Source organism: Eptatretus burgeri, chromosome 7 (assembly GCF_056783735.1).
Source record: "Eptatretus burgeri isolate ZD-2024b chromosome 7, Ebu_testis_v1, whole genome shotgun sequence".
NCBI lineage: Eukaryota > Metazoa > Chordata > Myxini > Myxiniformes > Myxinidae > Eptatretus > Eptatretus burgeri.
Window position 1 is genome coordinate 111,827,139 of NC_140967.1, and position 19,189 is coordinate 111,846,327.

General features: G+C 47.3%; 1 protein-coding gene across 1 annotated transcript in view; it reads left to right on the forward strand.

Annotated features, from left to right (window-relative positions):
* LOC147024102 (serine/threonine-protein kinase D1-like) overlaps positions 1-19,189 on the forward strand; it is a 163,102-nt gene that overhangs the window by 132,860 nt on the left and 11,053 nt on the right. Inside the window, exons 15-19 of the mRNA XM_085890367.1 lie at positions 3,708-3,775; positions 3,860-3,981; positions 6,118-6,279; positions 6,485-6,583; positions 6,750-7,017. Of these exons, the coding sequence (XP_085746493.1) occupies positions 3,708-3,775; positions 3,860-3,981; positions 6,118-6,279; positions 6,485-6,583; positions 6,750-7,017 (719 nt within the window). The remainder of the gene's footprint in view (positions 1-3,707; positions 3,776-3,859; positions 3,982-6,117; positions 6,280-6,484; positions 6,584-6,749; positions 7,018-19,189) is intronic.

Sequence of the window (19,189 nt, forward strand, 5' to 3'; positions counted from 1 at the left end):
AAAAGACAGTAAGTGGAGCTGGAGGTGGCAGAGTTAAAGATGCTGCGATTCTCGTTGGGAGTGACGAGGATGGACAGGATGAGGAATGAGTATATTCGAGGGACAGCGCAGGTGGGACGGTTTGGAGACAAAGTGAGAGAGGCGAGATTGTGATGGTTTGGACATGTGCACAGGAGGGAAGCGGAGTATATTGGGAGAAAAATGTTGAAGATGGAGCCGCCAGGCAGGAGGAGAAGAGGAAGGCCAAAGAAGAGGTTCATGGATACGGTGAGGGCGGACATGCCGGTGGTTGGAGTGTCAATGGAAGATGTGGAGGATAGAGCGAAATGGAGACGGTTGATCTGCTGTGGCGACCCCTAACGGGAGCTAGCCAAAAGAAGAAGAAGAAGAAGAAGAAGAAGAAGAAGAAGAAGAAGAAGAAGAAGAAGAAGAAGAAGAAGAAGAAGAAGACAAAAATGAAACTCGTGATTTCAAAAGACAGTTCACAAAATATGTTATGAATGGCTGCCGTGCTGCAGCAGGTACTTATGGATCCTCCTGGTGAAGTTGTCAATAACTCGTCTTCATTCGTGAACCGGAATCGCTTTGATGTTGATGGCATTTACATTTTTGAGTTTGTCAATAGTCTGAGGTCTGCCCCTGGTACGCTCTATCCTTCGGCTGACCCCAAAGATAGAAGTCATGTGGGTTGAGGTCCGGAGAATGGGGCGCCCATTCAACATCTTTCCTTGACACGATTCGATCACTGAATTTCTGTTGTAGCCTGTGTATCGATCTGTTGGAAGTGTGAGGGGTGGCCCCCATCTTGCTGAAACCATTGCATGCACAGCCCTCTCTGTGGCGCTTCCTCATGAATGCAACCCAGAACTTCAGGATAACTTTCAAGTTCCATTTTGTGGTTATGGTTACTGATTTATTTTCTTTATCTTGAAACCAGAAAGCTCCAATGATGTCAGATTTCCTTATGGCAACCCATGCAGTCCATGTCTTACTGTGTAACGGCCTTTCATGAAGTTCATCAGGAGAATTGGAACCCAAAAACACATTGTTTCTCGAATTAACATGACCATTTAAAAGCAAGTGGGCCTCGTCAGAAAACCACACATTGCTCAGAAAATTTGGATCCCTCTGCATTTTTTCCTCAAACCATTTACGCATTGTCACATGGAATTGTTGATCATTGTCTGTGAGTTTTTGCTTCACTTGCATGTGATACAGGTACATTTTTACTTCCTGTTTCAGAATTATTTGTTTACTCTCAGACACCGCTATTCGCAGATTCACTCTTCACGGACCCCGTGTCTTCGCGAGTCATAAAGTGTGACCTGCTTCGCCATTCATGCTTCGCGTATTAATGTTTTTTTTTTTTGTTTTGTTTTTTTTTACACTTCAGGACTGGTCTCCTATATCCACCTAGGAAATTGTAAATCGGCGAACATCACAGAATTACACAAAAAAATGTTCAAAAATGGATCCTCCAAACTTCAGCCCAATTGACTTACTGTACTTCCAATCATCAGCAAGGTCATGTTGACATCCATCATCACAGTTGACATAAAATCATTCCTTTTCTCCACCAGCCTCATCTCAGATCATCAATTTGGATTCAGACCAGGTTACTGTACCTTGGATTTGTTGCTTCCACTCTTCCAACAATGGTGGAGGCCCTCAATATCAGACATGAGATCAGGGCCTTTTTAATGGACATATCTCGAGCTTTTGATGCAGTCTGGCATCCTGCCTTACTCTCCAAACTGTCTGCCTATGGAATCCAAAGCCAACTCCACTCTTGGATTCCTCACTTTCCCCATTCTGGTAATCAACGTATGGCTCCCAACAGAACCCTTTCATCTCCTCTCCCTGTCAATGCTGGAGTACCCCAAGGCAGTGTTCGAGGCCCCATGTTATTCCTAAACTTCATCAGTGATCTCACTTACTCTGGAAAATCATCTTTATCTCTTTGCTGATCTCGCTGCAATGACAGCTCTCATCCCTCAGCTCAGCAAGCAGCAGCCTCTTCACTCTCACAAGCTGATCCAACATGTGGAACATGACTTTCAATCCTGACAAATCTCACTCTCACTATGTCTCTCCGAAAGGACCGTCTGGAACCCCCCCCCCCGCACCCCCAATATACTTTCTCAACAATCCTCTTGAAAAAGTCCTTTCATTCAAACTTCTAGGTCTCACTATCTGCCATGATCTTTCCTGGAAAAGCCACATTTCCAAGCTGGCCTCCAAAGCTAGTCGCCGACTGGGCATACTCTGTCGTGCAAAATCCTTCCTTTGCACACCTGAGTTCCTGACCACGTCCAAAGCTTTTGTCTGCAGCCTAATGGAATACTGCTCACACCTCTGGCCTGGTGCTCCCACCTCTCACCTTTTCTCGGCTTCACGCTGTGGAATCCAAGACATTTAGGTTATTGCTATCTCCCACGATGTGGCTGACTTTGGGTCTCTCACTTTCTCACCACAGGAAGGCCAGTGGTCTTTCTGTCTTCTGCCGTCTGCTCTCTGGCCTTGCTCCCCCCACCCCCGGCTGCTCTTCTGAGATATATCCCCCCCTCCCCCATATTTCCGCAGGGTGCTCAAGGTCCACCAACAACCCCCTTCTGGTAAAACTACCAAAAATCAAGAATCACTGCTCATCTTCCCTCTTTCACACCTTTCCCCCCTCTTTTGGAACAAACTCCCAGACTCTCTTCAATCCCACTCTTCCCTCCAGGTCTTCAAAACAGCTGTTCACCACGATCTGTCATCTTCCCTCATCCAAAACTACGATCTTTTCTACCCCCCCCCATCCCCCATCAATCCACCCCAAACCCACCTTCTTCAAATTCCCTGCTTTCCTTCCTGAAAGTCCATGTCGTGTAAGGACCTGAAAGTCCCTGTTATGTCCATTTTGTTTACCTTGTGTACCCTGCGAAATCCCACTCTCTTCTGCAGATCTCCTCATGTCTCTGTTCCCCACTGTTTTTTCCTTCCCTCTCCCACCCCTCTTGTCTCCTGCTCCCCTTGTTGTATGTCATGTGTGTTATCTCTCATACGAGCCTCGACATTGTATAAAAAGAAAAAAAATCCAAACCGATTGGTGGTCAGTTGTAATCCCAATGGATGGAGGTAAGGTCAGTATCCATGGTGGGATACCGAGTGGCCTTAACCGGAGCCAGGTTTGTGACCCACGAGCTCATAACACGGCACATCAACACGGGAGGTCGCTGTGCAACCGTGACACATAGCATTGGAGAAGGATCATGACACTAAGGCTGTGTGTAAGGCATTAGTTTAGGTGAGTTGCATACAATGGACTAGGAGTTGGCATTGTGTTATCCTGAACAGACAGAACTTGCCTGTTGTACACATTTAATGTCGATGAGTTCTCCATGGATTCTGGTACTGCAACTTTGGCTGCTCATGAAAGGGGGTCTCTGAAATGACACTGGTTCGAGCGACATAGTTGGGTCAGCTTGTACCCAGGTATTCGGTGGAATACCATCAATATTGTGTTCAGATTGATTGAGTTGTGTAGACGTGGCATTCCTGGATAAGAGCATCCCCACCTTCTCCACAGGTGTAGGTAATCCATCGGCTGAAATGTTGTTGAGTCCACCCCAACACAGAGGGTCAGACCGCTTCCAAACACGTTTGAGCTATGGCAGCCTCTTCTTCGTGGTTCAACTGTTCGAGATGCATCTGTTGCTGCGTAGCTTTCAATTGTTGCTGCATCAGCAGATGCTTTTGCTGTGTCTGCTGCTGCTCAAGATCACTCTGTTGCGTGCAGCCATCAATCATTGTTGCATCTGTTGCAGCATCTGTTAATGCTTGAGATGCATCTGTTGCTGTTTGAGATGCAATCAAGCTTTGTACGATTTGCATCCCAAAGCAGTTCTGACAGAGGCCTCGGCTGCTTCTGCTTTGGCCTTCAACAACAGTGAAGACATGGAAGAGTTGGATGAAACCAGGGAGCCAACAACAGACCGCGTATGAAGCAAGCTCGACATCGCAGGCTCTTCTTTCGCCCGGTGGCAAGAAGAGCACGGAGTCAGGTTTAAACTCTCCTGGAATGGCCTATGTGTCCCGATTGTTGAATATGAATCCTCCAGGCAATCTAACCAATACTTGCAGAGGTTTAAATGACTTTTACTTAATTTTAAACACTCCAACTGTGACGGTAAAAACGGTGCCTTGTCCAGACGGCACATGTCCCGCCAGACAAGGCAAGGCCACTCTCACCTGCTTGCAGTGGAGATGACACGACACATGGGCAGAACATAAATATGCATGAGGAAAGACATGGGTGCAGCATAAATATGCATGAGGAAAAACATGAATAGGCATGAGGAAAGATATGGGCATAACATGAATATGCATGAGGAAAAACATGAATATGCATGAGGAAAAACATGAATATGCTTCGGCCTGTCATATTTGCTCTACGGCGAGGATACGGCGGCTGTACGCCCTCTGAATTGACAGAAACGTGCGGTGGCCTCAGGGTGGCCTTACGCCATATGGCTATATTTTACAGGCCGTAAGGTCGCCGTGGAATTATAACGCGGAGTTATAACTTTTTTCATTTCTACGCTCGCCGTAGCAATTCGACAAGCCGAAAAAAAAAAGTTAAAAAAAAAAAAAATTAACCCATTCGTTACCGTCTGTCTGGCCGTACGTTTGCCTTAGCGGTCGCCTTGCGGGCACCTTGCATCTGCCTTGAAAATTTATGGCCGCCGCAGGAATGCCCTAAGGTCACCGTGCGACATCAAATCAAAGACCGTACGGCAACCCCACGTTTTCGGTCTCCACAATTTATAAATACGCCGTGCTGCTCCCTGAAAAATATAAACATATGTGACTGCTACATGGTGTGACCGTGGAAATACTGCGGCCGCCGTGGCAAATGTGACTTAGGCCTAAATAGGCCGTGCGGCTCCCCGAAAAATAAAAACATATGTGACTGCTACATTGTGTGACCGTGGAAATACTGCGGCCGCCATATAATTGCTAGTGGCCGTAGATTTTGGAGACCCCACGGCTGCCGTGGCAAATGTGACCTAGGCCTTAAGGCAAACCATGAATATGCATAAGGAAAAACATGAATATGCATCAGGCAAAACATGAATTTGCATAAGGCAAAACATAACTATGCATAAGGCAAAACATGAATATGCATGAGGCAAGACATGGGCATAACATAAATATGCATGAGGCAAACCATGAATATGCATAAGGCAAAACATAAATATGCATGAGGCAAGACATGGGCATAACATGAATATGCATGAGGCAAACCATGAATATGCATGAGACAAAACATGAATATGCATGAGGCAAAACATGAATATGCATGAGGCAAAACATGAATATGCATGAGACAAAACATGAATATGCATGAGGCAAAACATGAATATGCATGAGGCAAACCATGAATATGCATGAGACAAAACATGAATATGCATCAGGCAAAACATGAATATGCATGAGGCAAAACATAAATATGCATGAGGAAAGACATGGGCATAACATAAATATGCATGAGGAAAAACATAAATATGCATGAGGCAAGACATGGGCAAAACATGAATATGCATAAGGCAAGACATGAATATGCATGAGGCAAGACATGGGCATAACATAAATATGCACAAGGCAAATCATGAGTATGCATGAGGCAAACCATGAGTATGCATGAGGCAAGACATGAAAATGCATGAGGAAAGACATGGGGGGGGCATGAATATACGTTTTACATTCAAACTTGGTTACATCACACTTCATCAGTGCAAAAGAGCACATCAAAGCTCTGTTGCTCTGCCGAAGGGTTAACATCTGAAACACCAGATTCTCTTTACTTCTCCATGGCAGTTACCATATTTCGATCAGCATCTGTTGTTTCATATCTTCATACATTGCATACATAGCATAGAATTTAAATGCACAGCATGTACATAATATGTATATGGAACAAAAAACGAAATGCGTTTTTGACTTCGACCTTTTTGTACTGTTCTGCACATGTCATTTTGGTCAAGTTTCAGGAGTTTAATTAAAGTAATGGTCCTGGAGTGTGTTGTTTATTACTTTCCGTGGGTGTTTTGACATTTAATTTTGTTTTGACAGAGTCTACACCATCCTGGCGTGGTTTACCTTGAGAGCATGTTTGAGACACCAGAACGAATTTTTGTTGTCATGGAAAAGTTGCACAGTGACATGCTCGAGATGATCCTGTCCAGTGAGAAAGGCCGGCTTCCCGAGCGCATCACCAAGTTCCTTATCTCACAGGTAAAGGTTGCATTTCCTCCATCTTTCTCTCTTTTCTCTTCATCTTCCACTTGTCAATCTTTTTCCATATTTAATCCTAAAGTTCTTCGATACTCCTCGCGTTTGGTTTTTGTTGTTTGACTGCAAGTTCTGCCATCACCCAAATTGGTTGGATTTTATCTTGTCCACACTGTATTTGTTCAGTTATTGTGGATGTTTTATACAGATTCTAATAGCCTTGAAGCATCTGCATTTGAAGAACATTGTGCACTGTGACTTGAAGCCCGAGAATGTCCTACTTGCCTCATCCGAATCCTTTCCCCAGGTAAGAAAGCTTTATAAACTTTTGTTCCAATTGCTGTCTTTTGTTTTCATTACCATTTGGTCAAAGCATTTGCCTTTATCAACAACCTTTGCTCCCTCTTGTCTCATCTCTACGATATAATTCATGAATATGCAACTAAACTAACCCTGCAGTCCTTTACCATCAGGTGAAGCTGTGTGACTTTGGCTTTGCACGTATCATTGGCGAGAAATCGTTCCGGCGCTCCGTGGTGGGAACCCCAGCCTACTTGGCACCAGAAGTCCTTCGTAGCAAGGGCTACAATCGGTCCCTAGATATGTGGTCTGTGGGTGTCATTGTGTATGTGAGTCTTAGTGGTACCTTCCCCTTCAACGAAGATGAGGACATCACAGAACAAATCCAAAATGCTGCGTTCATGTATCCTCCAAACCCTTGGCAGGAGATTTCACTTGATGGTGAGCAAAGACTCCTGATTTTGGTTCACCACCTATTGTTCATGACAAAGTATGATCTGTTATAAGAAGGCATGGTAGGAAATGGCACTATAATTTGATTGCGGGTTCTACCGAGGCTCAAGGTGAAGTAGCAGGCTTCTTGGTGTGTTTTTAAGCCTCATTACAAGAACACAGTAGTTAGATTTAGGGGAAATTCTAGTTTTTCCTCAATAACTTTGTAGAATTATGGAATCTTTTTTGAGTTTATTCGGAGTAACTTTGGAGGCAGTGATTATGTAGATTTAAAGAGATAACTCAATTGGTGCAGTTTTTATTTTCCTTTCAAAAGTATCATTTTGAAAAACCATTGTATATAGGACAGGAACATGACATGATTGATGAAGTAATGAAGGGCTGATGATTGAACCTAATACCTTCTCTGCTAATATGGCGCTTCGTTCACAAACCATTGACATGGCAGGCTGCAAATCACATACCAGTATTCTTCTTCTTCTCATCCATATTAATAACTGAACACCTGCCAGACAGCTCGCTGTCTGCAGAACTGACTGTCACCTTTTCTCATGCTGGAGACGATTTTGTGTCTGCCTTGATTTCCTCTCATCATCTGTTTGTTAAGGAACAAATCTCTGCTGAGCTTCTCTGTTGTGTGCTCTCAATGCGTTTCAATCAGTCACAGACAAACTTGCTCTTCTTCTTGCCTTATTCTCTCGATTTCTTCTTAATCGTGCTTATTTTTCTTTTAGGGGTGGGGGTGGGGCATCAACGAATCAATGATGAAATGTATTTTATCATTGATTCATTGACCTCTCCCCCCCCTCACCTCCCCCTCTTGCGGATGAAGGCCTTGTAGGTGGATAGGAGTTCAGTTGTGCCAAGGAAGGAGTTTGTAGGACAGAGGATGCCCAGTCGATGGCTGGCTTTGTTGGCCAATTTTCAAATGTGGTTTGCCCAATAAAGATCATGGGTGATAGTGAGATCCAGGAGTTTGAATGACTGAACTTCCTCAAGAGAATTTTAAAGAAGGTAGATAGGAGGGTTTGCCAGACGGTCCTTTCAGAGAGAAATAGTGAAAGTGTGACATTTTTCAGAATGGAAAGACATATTCCAAGTGTTTGACCAGGATGGCAGGATGGCGATGCAAGTCGGAGTCCATTTTTGAGGTCCAGCTACCCCGTCTTGGTGTCAAAGCAAAAAGAGTGAGTGTTGAAAGATGCTGTCCTTTTGAAGCCCAATTTCAATTCTAACTTCAACTGCCAACTCCAAAACCAGAACCACAAATGCTGTAATCGGGCATGGTTACAGCCCTCGTAAACTTTGGCGCCGCCTATTTGAGCGGAACTCCCACTCATTGGCCATTCACTTCCATGGGCGTGCCATCTTTTGGGCCAAAGCGACCCATGGGGTGGCCAAAATGAAAAGTGTGTACACCCCATTTCTGAGGCTCCGCAAGTTTCACACAAATGTTCAGCCAAACAGTCCCTGCTGATTTATCCAAAAGTGCAATTCATTTTCCAAGTGTGCCTTTGTGCCCAAGTCCTCACCTGGACTCTTTGAAAACAAGAGGTTTTACACAACAAGCCTACTCTATACTGGGGAGGTGAGCAGTGATCCTGGATTTTGGATGGTGAGGTGAGCACTCATTGCCTCTTCAGTGCATGTTTAACAAGACTCCTTATCCTGACGTTTTCCCTATTTTTAAGAGTAATCTAAGCCACGTGGTCACATGTACTATGGACCTTGTCGAGGCTCGTATGAGAGCTAACACACAACGCACAACGAGGGGGGCATGAGACGAGAGCGGTGGGAGTGTGGGAAGGGCAAAACAGTGGGGAACAGAGACATTAGAAGATCTGTGGAAGGGAGAGGGATGGGGTGGGGAACATGGGGAATACAAGATGGGCAACACAGGGACCTTCAGGAAGGAAAGCAGGGAATTTGAAGGAGGTGGGTTTGGGGTGGATTTACGGAGGTAGAAAAGATCGAGGATTTTGATGGGGAATGATAAGTGGTGGTGAACAACTGTTTTGAAGGCTTGGAGGGAAGAATGGGATTGAACAAAATGAGGGAGTTTATTCCAAAGGCGGTAAAAAAGAGGAATGAAGGAGTGAAGGTGAGCAGTGATTCGTGATTTTGGTAGTTTTACCAGAAGGGGGTTGTTGGCGAACCTTGAGCACCCTAGAGAAATCTGGTGGGGACAAATCACAGACAGAGCAGGGGGGGGGGGCGAGACCTGAGAGGAGATGGTCGAAGACAGAAAGACCACCGACCTGCCTGCGGTGAGAGAGTGAGAGGCCCAAAGACAGCGTGAAGCCAAGAAAGTTGAAAGGCAGGAGCACCAGCCCAGACGGGAGACTAGTAATCCATCAGACTGCGGACAAAAGCTTTGTATGTGGTCAGGAGCTCAGGTGGGCCGAGGAAGGACTTTGCACAACGGAGGATTCCCAGTCGGTGGCTGGCTTTGGAGGCGAGGTTAGAAATGTGACTTTCCCAGGAAACATCATGGCAGATAGTGAGACCCAGAAACTTGAAAGAAAGGACTTTTTCCAGAGGAGAAAGTAGATTGGGGGGGGTCTAAATAGTCCTTTCGGAGAGACACAGTGAGTGTGAGAGATTTGTCCGGTTTGAAAGACATGTTCCATGTGTTGGACCAGTTTGTGATTTTACCCGGATTTGCAGTGAGCGAAGAAGCTGCTGCTTGCCGGTCTGAGGGATGACAGATGGTCCGGCAGATGGTGGAGTCATCAGCAAAGACATAAAGAGGATTTTCCAGTGGGTCGGAGAGATCATTGATGAACACCAGAAAAAGTACAGGGCCCAGAACGCTACCTTGAGGAACTCCAGCCTGGACAGGAAGAGGGGATGAGAGAACTCCATTTAGGGCCACACGTTGACTGCAACAGGAGAGGAAGTCTGCGAGCCATGAGTGGAGATGGCCTTGGATATCATAGGAAGAGAGTTTGGTGAGCAGGGCGGGGTGCCAGACCGTGTGAAAAGCATGCAATATTGTTGTGGGCCGGGGTTCGGTGGTGATAAACGACCACGAGGGGGAGCAGTAGGGTCGTTTCCACCAAACACCCCGGAATTTAGGTCGTGACTCTCGGATAAGTCTGAAAGGTCACGGGTCCCTGAAGGTCCATGTTCGCCAATTCTCTGACGGCGTGGGGTAGGGTTAGTAGCCAAATTTCAATATACTTAAGTGCCCACGTCATCAAATTACCGGGGAAGTCACACCCTCGACGGACTCTGTCGAACTGGGTCGCTCTAGCGACCTCGGTCCGGTGTATCCGAGCGGAATTACCAAAGTCCGTCGGACCCAATGACAACTTACGGCACCAACGGCCTAACTATTTCTCAAGCACGAACCGTGCTGGGTCATGGGAAGAAAACATGGGGAATGAACTGGAACAATTAACAATTGGGGGGTTTATTTATAATGGGGGCAATAATCGGGAAGGGAGATACAGAGCAGAGTTACAACCGAATATCAGGCAGGCAATGTACAATGAAAAGAAAACACTTAACAATTCAACTTAACAGACTGGCACCACACACACACACACACACACACACCCAAAATAAATTGACCCCGTCGGGTCTTTATTCGGTCCCTCAGCCCAGGAGGGAAAGGCGAGCTGGGGACCAGAGCCTGGCTGGGTACCTCTCCGCCTCGTGCGGTCACACCGGACTCCAACCCACCAAGGTGGGACTCGAACCCACGTCCCGAAATCCACGGGCCCAGGACCCTGGCTGCTCAGCCACCACCACCACGAGGGGCCACCGCAAAGGACCGCAGACCACGGCCGAGACCAAGCCACGACGCCAGACCAAAAGCAATGGCCACGATCACTGCTCTCACGCTCTTCCTCGAACAAAAAGGCCACGTTCACTGCTCTCACGCTCGTCCTCGAACAAAAAGGCCACGATCACTGCTCTCACGCTCTTCCTCTAGCAAAAAGGCCACGATCACTCCTGTACTCTCGTCCTGACAACCACTCTTGCCCTTGGACGGGGCGACCACTTCATCTGGCTGGGGCGGAGTCGGCCTTGAGGAGATGAGCCTCCTGATTGGACGGGGCGTCTCGGGGCTTTTCGGAGGCCCGCCCCCCGAAGAGGCTCTGTAGTAGTTCCCGGCACTCTGGCCTCCCATTGGCCGGAGCGCCTCGGCCCTGCTCGACCTTCGCCCATTGGCTGGAGGAAACGCTCCATGCCCCTCCTCGGAGCGGAGCGTCGATCTGATGCGATGGAGGCTCCGCCCATGCCTTCAGCCAAAAACACGTGGGCAATTGAGTTGATGGCGCGGAGAGGTGAAGTGGATTTGTTGTAAAAAAAAAAAAAAAACTCACTATAAAGAAACTTCGCAGCGCACACATGTGATTCCCGTTAGATATAGGGGATGGGAGCCTAACTATAAACATATACTTATTGATATAACTGAGCTACGAGGACTGCTGACTGTCTGTGTGCACAAGGCTTCCAAATTCGTAACCACATGTCTCGGGATATGGCTCTGATTTCAGGTCCAGCATTGAGGACCTCCATCCATTGTTGGGAGAGCAGAAGCAGCATATCCAGGGTAGAGTGACCTGGTCTGAAACCAAATTGATGATCAGAAATCAAGCCATTGGAGAAGAGGAAGGATTTAAGTTCTGAAGCGATGATGGATTCCATAACCTTGCTGATGATTGGGAGAAAGCTGATTGGTCTGTAGTTGCAGGGATCTGTTTTTGCACCTTTTTTATGGAGGGCAGTGATTTCCAAGCAGAACTTGGTGGGGAAAAGTACTGCTTGCTTGTTGCTTTCTGCAGTGTCCACAGAGGTATTGTTACGAATCTGCGCCCGCCGGCATGTAGACAGCCGCTTTAGCCAATGGCGGCCGACTCGCCCACCGAACGGACAATTCAGTCGCGACTTTCCAGAACAACGCCGAAAACCAGTCATGGGTGTGCTCCAAGCAAACACCACGGCCAAGTCAACACTCTACCCACGCGCGACAGGGTCAATCGCCGAATTGTCGATATACCTAAGTATTCGCGCGGGCAGACTACTGAGAGACCGTACCTCAGCAAGGTCTGCTTGGACACGAACCGCTTGAGCGGTTCGTTCCATTCTGGGATATCCGAGCGGTGTATTATCTCAAGACCTCACTGGACCCAATTCTTTTATCGGCTATTAAAGAGCCCGCTACCATTCTGAAATGCAATACGGCGGTTCAATGGGGAAAGAGGACACAATGAACGGGTTAACATTTAAACACGCACATTTATTATTTACACGTATACAATCAAGCAATGAATTGGCGGGAAGGGACAAGACGCGAGCAAGACAAAGCACTACAACCATCTATTATTTATTATTCACAAGCACTTATACAGTTCTACTTGTGGACATGGAGCCACAACATTCACCTAAATAAACAAGGAAAGACCCCCTCAGAGACAAGGGGGTCAGACTGGACCCGTAGGCCTTCATAACGTGGAGCTTGGCAGACCGAAGGAGTTCCACGAGACCGTTGCAGGTTACTTCCACCCTCGTGGTGCCTCGATGGGGCGACCCGCGATGTCCCATCCTCACGGCAGCTAGCGTAGCCGCGGTTGAGCCCAGGCCTTGCCAAGCGGCCGGGTGATTCGGGCCTCAGCCGGCGATGCGTTGAGATGAACGAACGGGTCTTGATGCTCTTCCAAAGTTGATGCTCCTTGTAAGAACCCGTCCGTTCCTCAGCGATGCTCGGACTGTCCCGAAGCCCGATCACCTCAGACCGTTTGGCACTGGCTGGCGAGCTCTCTCCAGCTCTCTCCACACGAATGCGCAGGTCTGCGCGGCACAGCAGGGTTGGCCACGCTCTCAGCTCGCGTGTCCTCCGCTCTCCTGGACTTCTCCCCCAACTGTGTTCTCCAGACTCCAGACTCCAGACTTCACCGACTGACTCCACTGACTGACGACTGCGAACTGGCGCTCCGCTCAGCCTTTTATAGGGCTCGAGAGACGAGATCTGAACTCCGCTCTTCGACCTTCGACCCCCACAGGCTCCGCCCCTTTCGATCTTTTGATCCGAATTCCGAGGCGAAGCTTCCACAGAGCGGACGTGCGCGAGATCACCAGACTTGCGCGGAGAGCAGACGTGCGCGAGATCACTAGACTTGCGCGGAGAGCGGACGTGCGCGAGATCACCAAACTTGCGCAGTGAGCAAACCCCCGCGTGTGCCTGCAGCGATGCCGTTCGATGTGGACTCGCCACGGCTGGTGCAAAGATGGCGTCGCTTCGGGGATGAAGGTGAGGCGATGTTATTCGGGTTGGTCTATTGGGGGAGATGTTGAGGAGATGTCGTTGTTGTGAAGGCAGTGTGGAGAGGGTGGTTGGTGGTTGGCATTGTGGAGGAGGTGGTTGGTGGTTGGCGTGGTGGAGAAGGTGGTTGGTGGGTGGTGTGGTGGAGAAGGTGATTGGTGGTTGGCGTTGTGGTTGGTCCAAAATAGCGATAGTAAAGAAAAACGGCTAACTCAAAGATCACAGCCCGGGTGACACGAATAAATCCCATTAGACAACGGTGGGGAAATCTAACTGAACACGGACTTATTGGCATAACTGAACTGAGGACCTATATGGTGTTCTGCGAATTTCCACAGCCGTAACAGTATCGACCAGCAGATCTCCAGGAAACTCCTGTACCAAGCTATTGTTTATTTTGCTCACCATGTCATTGAGAGGGCACAGGATACAACATTCAGCCAGCCAGTCGACATCGGAGCTCGGAGCTGCCAGGTTTGGGTGCAGGGCAGTTTTATGCTCCTGCAGGTTTTGCACAAAGGATCCAACATCACTTGACAGCTGAACAATGCCTGGCTCCTCAGTTGTTGACAGCAGTCCATCTCCCACCTGTTACAGCTGTTTGGAGAGATCCCCAGCTTCAGCCTCTCCCCTCACAAAATTCTCATGTTTATGATGAGATGTTCCACCTGTATGCTTGGCCACAGATGGGAGCACTTTAGCGATACATTGACAACATTGGCACGGGTTCCATTCTTTAAAACTGGCAGAATCTGCCTGAAGTTTCCACATCGAAGGATGGCGTTACCTCCCATTGGCTATACTTTTGTTGTTATGTCTTGAAGGGTTCAGTCCCGGGCTTCAAAGCAGGCTTTGTGGGTCATGGGAGCCTCATCCACAATGATTGTTTTGCAATCCTTCATGACTTTGGCAAGTGTCATCCCCTTCTTAATATTGCAGGTTGGAGTGTCCACCCTGGGTGCAACTTGTGGTATTTTAAATGTCACGTGCATGGTTCTGCCATCTGCCAGAAGAGTAGCAGCAATGCCACTGGAAGCAGTTGCCAGGGCATTGTGTCCGCATGCCCAAATTGTGGAAAGGATGAAGTTGATGATATATTTTTTCCTGTTCCTCCAGGAGCATTCATAAACATGATACTCCCCTCTTTGCCATCCGCTATTGACATGAATTTGTGAAACATGCTTCATTGGTCCTCTGTGAGCTGATCTTCTCTGCTGGAAGACCTTTTTGCCTCCAGTTCCATGTCATAGTTTATTTCCCTCATGTACTCCCTTGTTTGTCTGTCACCTACATCTCTCTTGGTCTCATGCCGGTTGTATTCACTCCATTCCTTGCAACCCATCTGTTTCACCAAGTCCTGAATCATATACAGGCACTCATTCACCACGTCAGCTGTCAGCTCCAACTCTGGCAAGTATAACTCCACTTGGGCATGATATAGCAGGTCTTCACACAGATCATTGTTGTGTGAAGATCCTTCACACAGATCCAGGTCTTCTTTAAGTCCTTGGTTCTTCCAGTTTTGATCTACCGATGCGAGATTTTGACTCTGACCAGGGATCTGAGATGGAGTCGTAACTCCTTCGGTACCAGGTCTCTTCAGAGAATCCTTGGCTATCGCTGGTCAGACTTTGTGTCCAACGAGCAGTTGCTGAGAGAGACTCAGGTGAGATTTGTTACCTGTATAGTCTGTGAGCTTCAGCTTCCGCTGAACGGTCATGTGGCTCATTTTCCTGACGCTGATTCTGCTTACCAGATTTTCTCATGAGTGGAGGAGGCCAATAGGCCGACCACGTGCCTCGTGGTTGCAGAAGGTTGATCGGCTTCTCAACGAGATGGGGATGGGCCATGCATCTGCCTGGGGGATGGCCAGACGGAGGCCCCTGGAGTACCGGCGAAAAGTGGATGCAGTGGCGCGCTGCTCCAGCACATTCTCCCATTCCTGTCCTGATCTGATGGCCAAACTTTATCATAATGGTCATTGCGTTCATGGTCGGCTCGATTGTGCATGTACCTTGGTTCTCCAGTAAATGTAGCCGGCAGGACAACACGTTGACCCATTTGTGTAGGATCACCATCTGCAGCCAGCAGTGTGTGTCTCAGTTCTTGGAATGAGTCAGCTCTCAAGATCGTTTGCTCCCTCCTTAGATATTGCTGCGATCAGTCTCTGTCTTGCAGTGGGTATCCACTATTAACTGTTTGAAACATTCTTCGGGCTTTCAGAAAGTAGTTGCCTGGCCTGCGCATACGGTGGTAACAGCGGAATTGCTATTGCATGATTTTCTTATGTCTGGTGCTCTTCAGATACAAAATGTAGCTGTCACTGCAAAATGGAAACTGTAAGGGGGACTGTAAGGAGTCACATGGCCAGTGCAGCTCATTGATAAGCCTCTGTCCACCATCAGCCATTGTCTCAGAACAATGTCTCTGTTGTGAAATGGTTAATTTGAATTGAGAATGGCGATCTCATTGCTGCACTGACTGATGAAACGTCTGATGTGCTGGTGTTTGGGCTTTCTCTCTTCGTTAATGACAATAGTTAGGTCTTGTGTGCCAGTCTGTTTCTGAAAATCTATGGCTGTCCTCAGGTTTTTGACATGACTGTTGTGCTTGTGTCGCATCTGCTTCAGGATTTCCACAGTGGGCCGCTGCAGTCCACTTACAATTCCCACCCTTGTGGTGACTTCCTCCTCGTGGCTGTCGATGAAGTAGATCTGAAGAAATTTGGGGTTTTTGCCCGGGAGGGAAACAAGAGTTCCTACCCTATGGAACATTTGTCCTTGAATGCAGTTTTGAGGGTTCCATCGAGGAAAATGACACTCCTGGCAGCCAAGACTTGTCGTTTGGAAGCAGGAATTGTATTTCCTGATGTTGTCCAGGAAATGGTTTGACATGGAAGATGACTCGTCAAGCATTGTTTGCGAAAATGGAGAAAGAGGTGGTAAATCAGGCATGACATACTGCCCTTTACTGCAACATTGAGTCGGTGTTTCAGCAGGCAACCTCAGAGCACCACTATTCACATCAGTCATGCTTCCCACACTGTCTCTGTGGACAAGCTCTTCACGAGAATTATTAAAAGCACACCTTAGATGTGTAGCAGCATCGAGTCTTCTCTTTCTGGCATCTTTGTGAGCCTCAGTGTCTCTTGCCTGTTCTTCCTCTCTAAAGCTTGAACTTTGTATGGCCAGTCTGAGATTCAGTGTTTCTTGCTTGCCCTTGTGTCTGATCGGCATCATCCCATCTCTGCCTTTGTTTCTTTTGAGCATCTGAGCTTCCTCTCGATAAGACAATTTTTACTTTGTTTTTCCTTGGCATTTTGAACTCTTGTGGTACGCGTTGCACCTTTGAGCGTTCAAAAGCAAAGAGATGAGGAAACGGCGAATAAACAATGCTGAATCTGTGAATGTCACGGGTGGAATCCCCACATTTCTTCATTCTGCTTTGAACTCAATCTCTCTATAATTTCATTCCACATGGCATCATTCCAATCACAAATTAATACCATACCACAAATATAACAAAATACAAACACTCGTGAGGTAAAGCCGTTCTCAGGTGACACCCAAACGGATTAATCTACCGGCAAGAAAGGGCGGATACAAAACAGTTTGTGCGGATCGAAAATTAAAATCATGATTGTATTGAGAAACTTATGAAACCTCCCACCCACCTTAGGACATCCACTGGAAACCCAAAACTCTCCACAGAAGATTTGGCAGGACTTGAGCCAAAACTGAGGAAGTAGTTTGGGGTCATACGGATGGACAGACAGACACTCTTGCTTTGTAATATAGATACGTGGCACCCTTCTTTCTAAGATGGCTACTCCTCTTTTTTTCTTTCTCCATATGTCATCACCTTTCGATACTCTTGCAACACTTTACACATGTAATCCACTTCCTCCACATGAGATGTTAAAGCAACATGCTCCCCATGCTGCCTGTTGCCCTTAATTGTATTCATGTTCATGGAGCGCATTCGAAACTCCATTTGCAATGGTGATCATGGTTTTGCCCCCATCATCTTAGTAGAACTCCAGTAGGTATATAACATTTTCCTCGAGTTTAAACTGATTTGTCTATGCTACCAATAAACACTGAACTGCTTTTGGAATGTTGCTACATAGATGGGAGAAGTGAGGAAAACAAGAGTTGAGGTTTTTTAGTCAGCCTAGATTTTGGAGGCTTAACCAGGAGTGGGTTACTGGATGGAAGTGTGCATCCTGGATAGGGAGGGTCTGATAACTGAGAGCGCAGAGGGAGAAATATCGGAAAATCAAAAACAGAGAGACCACCGACCGACCTGCGATGTGAGTGCCAACGAGATGAGAGCCAACGAGAGACGAGATTCTGCACATGCTATGACCTCGAGAATCTCTTGAACTAAGCAGAATTTCAAAATTGAAGCTCCAGAATCGAACTTAGCAGCAGTTCCCGTTCTAAAAAGAGTGTTAATTTGTCCAATTCGGACATATTTCACATTTTGGGCGTTTCCGGAAGGGGTTTAACATGACCTGATCAATATTAGCTATCGTTTGCGAAGCCAGCCGTTCCTTATCAACCATTTTGTTTCAGTAATTTAGCCACTTGCCGAGTGCCCTACAGTCAATAGCGGTTCAGTTCTTGTCCCGATCGGGATGTACAGTCAGCAGTTGCTATAAGGTAGAGGGACATGCAATTCGAAGTTGGTTATTTTCTATGACCCGGTGTGCTTTCAAGGGTTATATAGTTTTTCTTTGTGAGTTACATTTGATAACATCCGATTTCTGAGCCGTTTGCCATATTAATGTGTTTTCTAAATTTAAAAACCAAAATTCTTTCCACCTGTCACATGACGATTGCCAACACATCTCTTTGAAACATCTATAATGCAATGTTGTTTTTTTGTTTTTTTTTATATTTGTTTATTGAAATTCCCCCAAAACAAGGGTGAAAGCTATTCAAGGTTTTAGGTTGTATACAATAGGTACTGTATTCGGTAATCACACTGATTCCAATCAGCCAATAACCAAAAAATTGCCGATATTGGGCAAGCACTAATATTGTGTGTGTGTGTGTGTGTGTGTGTGTGTGTGTGTGTGTGTGTGTGCGTGCGTGCGTGTGTGTGTGTGTGTGTGTGTGTGTGTGTGTGTGTGTTCATAAAGCATAACATATTCTCTCTGCTAACTCCCCAATCCCCACCCTCCTCTCTCTTTGTCCCATCCTCGCAATACACTCGCAATCTACCCCCTCCCAATACAGTGCAGCACCTTCGGCTGGATAGTGGTTATCTCCATACATGTCTAGATGGGGTTATATCTGGGTGGCATTGATATCGGAGTGGACACCTCTGGGCGGCGTTCGTCTCCGGGCAGCGTTCGTCTCCGGGCGGCGTTCGTCTCCGGGCGGCGTTGATTTCCGGGCGGCGTTCATCTCCTGACGCCTCCGGGCGGCGTTCGTCTCTGGGCGGTGTTTGTCTCCTGACGCGTCCAGGCGGCGTTCGTCTCCGGACGCGTCCGGGCGGCGTTCGTCTCCTGACACATCCGGGCGGCATTCGTCTCTGGACGCGTCCGGGCGGCGTTCGTCTCTGGACGTGTCCGGTGTTTATAGTATGACTGGTAGAAAATGGATTTCAGACATTATTTTGTTTCCATCTTCACTGTTATTATTTGCAGAATCATTTTGATGAGACATTCTGAATCATAATTGAAGCTCCACCGCACGTCTGCCTTCCCTTCCTCTCACCTCATGCTGCCTCCCCTTTCCCCACCCCTTCTCTCTCTCTCCCTCCCACCTCGCTCCTCCACCCCTCCCCTGTCTTCCCCCTCCATTTCCTCACTCTCTCCCACCCCTCTCTCTGTCCCCCGTCTTTCTACCACCCCCTTACTATTCCCATCAGCGAAGC